Source organism: Quercus lobata, chromosome 6 (genome assembly GCF_001633185.2).
Source record: "Quercus lobata isolate SW786 chromosome 6, ValleyOak3.0 Primary Assembly, whole genome shotgun sequence".
Classification (NCBI taxonomy): Eukaryota; Viridiplantae; Streptophyta; class Magnoliopsida; order Fagales; family Fagaceae; genus Quercus; species Quercus lobata.
Window position 1 is genome coordinate 1342004 of NC_044909.1, and position 7012 is coordinate 1349015.

Below are 7012 nucleotides of genomic sequence, written 5' to 3' on the forward strand. Positions count from 1 at the left end.
CAACCCGACGGGTCGGGTCAAATTTGACAGGTCGGTAGATTTTCTACACACTCCTAGAACCTACATACGAAGTGATACAAATTACAAAGTAGTGGACGGTAGTTGCCAAGCAAAGAAGAGTATAAAAGTCCAATGAGGTCAAAGAGTTCGATGAATAATTAAGGCCACGTGTTAATCCGTGTCTGGGTCCCATAAAGCACATGAACATCCACCACGCGCCATTTACCACTTTAAATACCAGCTCCCCTTGCCATTTCCTCAGTGCACAATCAGCTCTTAGCTCAAAACCCAAGTTTAGCATTTGGCAACTCTCTCTCTCTCTCTTTCCCTCTCTCTATTTCTCTCTCAAATGTCACCAAGCCTAGCCAACTACAACTAGGAAATTCACCCTTGAAGAAAAAGACTCATACCATATAAGTTGTGCTAGATATCCACATAGCACAACTTATTATTCATTTCTAGCTACTTTTGTACCATTGTATCTCTAAATCAAACATAAGCTTTCAATCAATGGGTAACGCCGACTATGAATGCCCACACCGTGTTGCCATTCCTCCATCTAAACCATTTTTCAAGTCCATACAGTCTTCTTTCAAAGAGACTCTCTTTCCTGATGACCCTTTTCGCCAGTTTAAGAACCAGTCTCTAGCTAAGAAGTTTATACTAGGCCTACAATACTTTGTACCAATCCTCGAATGGGCTCCTCGCTACACTTTCGAGTTCTTCAAAGCTGATCTTATTGCTGGAATCACTATTGCCAGTCTAGCTGTCCCTCAAGGGATAAGCTATGCAAATTTGGCTAACTTACCACCGATTCTTGGATTGTGTAAGTGGCCAAATTTTTATGACAAATAAGCTTAAGTATTACAATATGCTCGTTATGAATCTGTTTTGCTAAAATGGGATATCTAAAACATGCAGATTCTAGCTTTGTCCCACCATTGGTCTATGCCATGTTGGGGAGCTCTAGAGATTTGGCAGTAGGCACTGTGGCTGTTGCATCACTTCTCATATCTTCCCTGCTGGGAAAGGAAGTTAGCCCTTATGAGAACCCAACACTTTATCTTCAGTTGGCCTTCACTGCTACGTTCTTCGCCGGAATCTTCCAAGCTTTACTCGGGATCTTAAGGTCTGTTGTTCTCTTATCTATTTCACTTAAAATGAAGATAGTCCATTTCATAATTAAGATTATACTTCATTTAAATAATGCAACACACGACTACGAAATGGATCCTAATACCTATTATATAGGGTTTTGTACTCATTGCATGCTGGTTAAATTTTAGGGCATAACTAAAGGCTACAAAAATAGTTAAATGTGGACAAAGATACAAAGAAAGAAGAATAAAAATGGCCTCCAATATACTTCAACATGCTTCATGGTATTTTATAATCTTTTGAAATGATCTTTTAAATTGCAGACTTGGATTTATCGTGGACTTTCTGTCGCATGCAACAATTTTGGGCTTCATGGGTGGAGCAGCCACAGTTGTTTGTCTCCAGCAGCTCAAAGGGATTCTTGGGCTGATTCATTTCACCCATGAGACTGATATTGTCTCGGTTATGCGAGCTGTGTTTGGCCAAAAACACCAGGTAATTAACTTTCTTTTACTATAACTAGCCTATTTTATATATATTCTCTCCTAATTTTCTTAGTTGAAATTTTTATGATGTTTGCTACTATGTTGCAGTGGAGATGGGAAAGTGCTGTATTGGGCTGCTGTTTCCTCTCCTTCCTTCTTCTTACTAAGTACTTCGTAAGTATAGTACTTATTGCATTAGCATTATTTTTTAAGCTTCAGTACCAAGATTTGAAAACGTCCAAACTTCAAAGTTTGTGAAAGAATCAAACATATTACTTTTCATGTCATTTACCCACCTGTTGGTGAAAAAATAATTACATAACATCATCAAAACCACTACCAACAAAAATAATAATCAAATTAGTGATGGAAAATTGTAAAGGGTGTTTCTTTAACAGTAAGGGCCACTGTCATCTGAACCTACCCAAAAAATAAACACACACGTATCTTCATTAATTCCTTTCCTCACTTTAGGGGTTGGCACTTACCTTTCACCCCTTAATAAGGTCTGGAAAACAAAGAGCTAGATCTCAAATGGTAAGTCAATAATGGATAAAAAGAAAAATGCTTAACCAATCAAATCGTTACACAAGATGATGCAACCATTATTATCCAAAAACTCGTTTGGTTTTATTTATCTTATAAAGTAAGTCAATTTTTTTCATTTTTTTTTAAGATACAAGTTAGTCAAAAACTAACTTACTTTTCACCGCAAAAATAAAAAATAATAAAATAATAAAAAATATAAATAAATAAAAAAGCGACTCCAAAGTGTATGTTACACCTCAAGCAGCCCATTTGGTTTGACCATAGAAATACTAAATCAAAAGAACAGCATTAAGGGCTTCATTGCTCTCTCTGTGGATACATTAAACTAGGAACCAATAAAATTTATCTTTAGTGCAATAAGTGTATTATTTTATTTCTAATAAAAGGCGCATAGCTTGCTTTTAGAAAAGCATAAATTTTAAGAATTAAACCTCTCAATCCTTCATGATGAGGTCATGAATATATGAATTTGAACCTAACAATTAATCTAAAAAGAAAAAATTATAAAACAATTATAGATTTTCACTATAAAACTTTATATTTCACTCTCTTGAGACCAAAATTTATGTTTGCATGCTTTAATATTTTGTATTTTTGTTTGTTTCTTTGATCTACTAGAGCAAGAAAAAGCCAACCTTCTTTTGGATAAATGCGATGGCGCCCCTGACATCTGTTATTTTGGGAAGCCTCCTTGTCTTTCTGACCCATGCTGAAAAACATGGTGTTCAAGTGGTAAGCTCTCTCTCTCTCTCTGTGTCTTTGCTAACCCCACTAGGCACTACTAGTCTGTGCTATCCAGCAAGTAAGCCTCCACCCATGAAAATACGACCAATATTCTATGATGTACATGTAACCTGTAAAGTAGCTCTGACTACGACATACAAATCTTCTTTGTCTTACCATATTATTCCACATATATATGACAAACTCACACACTTCATTTACACTTATATTCTTGGACAGACTATAGTATAATAGATTTTAAAAGGTGCTAGAGGGATTTAATTACAAGGTGTATCATATTCATTAGTTTGTGTTTGTTTGTTTGTATCTATGATCTCCAGATTGGACATCTGAAGAAAGGTATAAATCCGCTTTCTGTCTCTGAGTTGGCTTTTGGTTCATCGCATCTATCATCAGCAATCAAAACTGGGATCATTACGGGCATCATTGGCCTTGCTGTAAGTATCAAACAATACAATTCCCTTCACATGCATCAAATGCTTATTGCTTGGCATTTAGCACCACTTCTGATTAATGAAATCTTGATATTTATTATTTGCGCTTTGCTCACGTGCACTAGATGGAATTTTGAACTGATGCGTGACTATTTTAAGGCAAACTCGGATTACATCCAAAACTTCAGTACATTGAATTTGACATAATATAGACACATGTTTAATTTTTGTCATGTATCAAAATTGTGTCAACTCCAATACACTGGAGCCAAGCTTTACCCTTTTACAACACGTATTATACATTTATACTCGCATCTTCTCTCGAAATACTGAAAACAAGACAAATCCATACGTGGGAACTATCAATGAAGGGATCCGTATGATGAAAATTGCATGATCACCGACTAATATTGTTTATTAGCGCCTCCACATTAGACCATTTTGCCCATGAGTCACCGACTAAAAATTGCAGTTCAACCTGTCTTTCTTTTCGCCAATAGAAAAACAAAAAAAAACAAATTAAAAGTTTGGTATGTTTTGTTTAACTTTTGACAATAAGGTCAAAGTAAGTAAACAAAGATAGACAATATATGGACAAGTAGTAATAGAAAAATATTAATGGGGGCAAACAGAGGATATTCCCATCCAGCCCTATATCATCCCGTGCAGGTTTTTCTTTTTTTTCCCCAATAAGGATAGAGCAAGAATGAATTTTGTCTTGTCCCATTCATAATTCAATTTAATATACATCTAATCTGAATTATCTATCTTATTGTGCAATATATGTATAACTTAAATTTATATATATATATATATATATATCGTTCATAATTTAATTTTGTATTTTATTATCTAAATAATATATACTACGTCTCTTATTTTATATTAATGATTAGAGATTAATATTATAGATACTATAAATTTTAATATATAAACTTTACAAATTAATGTGATAATTTTTTAACACAATAAAAAAATTATAAAAAAAAATTATTTATTATATTGTTAATGTGGTACCAAGCATATTCATCATTTTGTGAGCTTGTAAACCTTTTTGTAATAAAACTAATATTTGCCTTAGCATTTGCCATGCTTATCATAACTCATGAATTATTTTTTTGCACATATAATGTTTACTATTAGAAAGAAAACTATGGTCAAGAAAAATTAGTTAGTATAGGTCACGTTATATTGTATCCCGAAGAGAATGCTAACAACACATACTGTTGGGTGTGAAACAGGAAGGTGTAGCAGTTGGGAGAAGTTTCGCTACTTTCAAGAACTATCATATTGATGGAAACAAAGAAATGATCGCCTTTGGGATGATGAACATTGCTGGATCTTGCACTTCATGTTACTTGACCGCAGGTACATTTTTTACAAGTTCAAAATATATAATATAAGAGGTACAAACAAGCCCCACCCAATCCAAAGAAAACCCAAATTAGAACCTTGGTTAATTAGCCTTGGGCTAGATGATTTGGGCCCCCAGAAAGGTTTTCACAACCCCACACTAATATAACAAGTAGGACTAGCATTTTTCATGATCAAATGCTAATACATATGTAATCCAATGTGATTGCAGGGCCTTTTTCGCGAACTGCAGTGAATTTCAATGCAGGGTGCAAGACTGCAGTGTCCAACATAGTCATGGCAACAGCAGTGATGATCACATTGCTATTCCTTACGCCATTGTTCCACTACACACCTCTTGTAGTGCTCTCCTCTATAATCATAGCTGCCATGCTTGGCATTATCGACTATGAAGCTGCCATCCACCTTTGGAATATCGACAAGTTTGATTTCGTTGTTTGTATGGGTGCCTATATTGGTGTCGTCTTTTTCAGCGTTGAGGTTGGCCTTGTCGTTGCGGTAAGTGGATTAGGAACATCATGCCAAAAAAAAAAAAAACAATATGGTCTAATTTATTGTTTGAAGTTGTTTGTGTGGTTTATATTTGAAAATGTAGGTTACACTATCCTTGCTAAGGGTACTCCTATTTGTAGCAAGGCCAAGGACTTTTGCCTTAGGGAACATTCCCAACTCCATGGCTTACAGAAGCGTTGATCAATATCCAATAGCTAATAATGTTCCTGGAGTTCTCATTCTCCAAATTGACGCCCCCATCTACTTTGCAAATTCAAACTACTTAAGAGAAAGGTGCATAAACACGTGCAATATTCAAGTTCTTAATGAAAACTCATTATTATTGAGCATGAAGAAAATATTTATATTGGTGCTAAACATGTTCACAGAATCCAAAGATGGATTTACGAGGAGGAAGAGAATTTAAAATCTTCAGGACAAACCAGCCTACAGTACATTATCCTAGACTTGAGCAGTAAGTAATCAATTAGAAAGAGTCTCTCTAGAACTCAATAAAGACATCAGCGTTTATCCTATACAATATTACAACTACTCTCCTCATAGCTAAAGATGCATTTACATATCACAGCTGTTGGTAGCATTGACACGAGTGGGATCAGCATGCTTGAAGAGGTTAAGAAGAATTCAGATAGCAAGGGTCTCAAGGTAGAAATTTTATTGCTATTTCTTATTTCAAATTCAATGCCAAGAAATAGCTTTGGTTGATTATTAAAGTACTAATATGTTGTTTTCAATATAGCTTGTGCTAGCCAACCCAAGAAGCGAGGTGATTAAGAAGTTGGACAAGTCCAAATTCATCGAAAACATTGGTCAAGAATGGATTTATTTAACAGTGGCAGAAGCTGTGGCAGCATGCAACTTCATGCTACACACGTGCAAGCCCAATCCAGCTGCAGTTGAATTACAAGGACGAGAAAACATGGTCTAAGCTATGATCAATTGCATAATTGATCCAAATGTTTATATGTACTAGATGCAGCCATGAGTATTAGGCAAGAGCGTCCACCAATGATGAGGACCAATGCAATGCAGAGTGAGAAAGAGGGTATTATTTTTGGGGTGTTTTGCTAATTCTTAAGTATTGTAAATGAAAATGAAATATGAAATGTAAGCTTATCGATCTAGTACTGAGGCAAGTGGCTTGATGGGGCCTGGGGTATTAAGTGATTCCCCGATTCCTACGTGTAATGCTTCTGACTATAAATTCTGTAATCGAAGTTTCAATACTTGGCCACACTTTGTGGGGCTCAATTGCATAATGGATCAACAGTGATATGTTAGATTCAGCTTTTAATAGAGAAGTACCATTACCACTTGACCATCATGGGCATCACATTCAGCAGGTGGCCTGTGAATTGTGATTAAGACTAACCATTTTGTTTCAGCCATTGAAATATAAGGCAAAGAACTAATCTGAAAAGGAAATGTCCTTAGATCTTGAATTGAGACTTGCATCTTATCTTCGACAGTTGACCTATCAATAGCAATACGCACATATAAGGAGACGGTATCTTTTGTATATGCCGAGTGCGTGAAATAATTATTACGCATAAAGACCACAATTTAAAGTACTCGAGAATTATGTAGAGCAACTGTTCACCAACACTTGTATATTCATTATTTTTATTTCTACTTGTGTGGTTTTAGGTAAGCGCACAAGCATAAAGTTGAACCAGAATTGTTAGTCCTGTGCTGATAGACCTATGAGACTTTCAACTACTTCCATCATTGTGAGAAGAAAAACATATTATTGGGTTTTTGCATAGGCATTGTCCTATCACGTATGTCACACAACAGGAAATTAGACAATGTCTT

At 35.5% G+C, this 7012-nt stretch overlaps 1 protein-coding gene across 1 annotated transcript; it reads left to right on the plus strand.

The window, feature by feature from the left end:
- The first annotated feature begins 274 nt into the window (after positions 1-274).
- Positions 275-6488, plus strand: LOC115950860 (sulfate transporter 3.1-like). The gene is made up of 12 exons (XM_031068129.1): positions 275-826; positions 922-1129; positions 1422-1593; positions 1692-1757; positions 2751-2864; positions 3197-3313; positions 4552-4678; positions 4896-5182; positions 5280-5470; positions 5566-5651; positions 5766-5842; positions 5937-6488. Exons 1-12 carry the CDS (start codon positions 511-513, stop codon positions 6123-6125), a joined length of 1950 nt encoding a protein of 649 aa, XP_030923989.1. The 5' UTR covers positions 275-510; the 3' UTR covers positions 6126-6488.
- The last annotated feature ends 524 nt before the right edge of the window (positions 6489-7012 follow it).

Bases quoted from the DNA above. Each gene is read 5' to 3' on its own strand.
- LOC115950860 (XM_031068129.1), top strand. From the start codon at position 511: ATGGGTAACGCCGACTATGAATGCCCACACCGTGTTGCCATTCCTCCA. The intron at 1,594-1,691 runs GTAATTAACTTT...ACTATGTTGCAG, and splicing joins TGTTTGGCCAAAAACACCAG to TGGAGATGGGAAAGTGCTGT. The intron at 5,183-5,279 runs GTAAGTGGATTA...TTGAAAATGTAG, and splicing joins AGGTTGGCCTTGTCGTTGCG to GTTACACTATCCTTGCTAAG.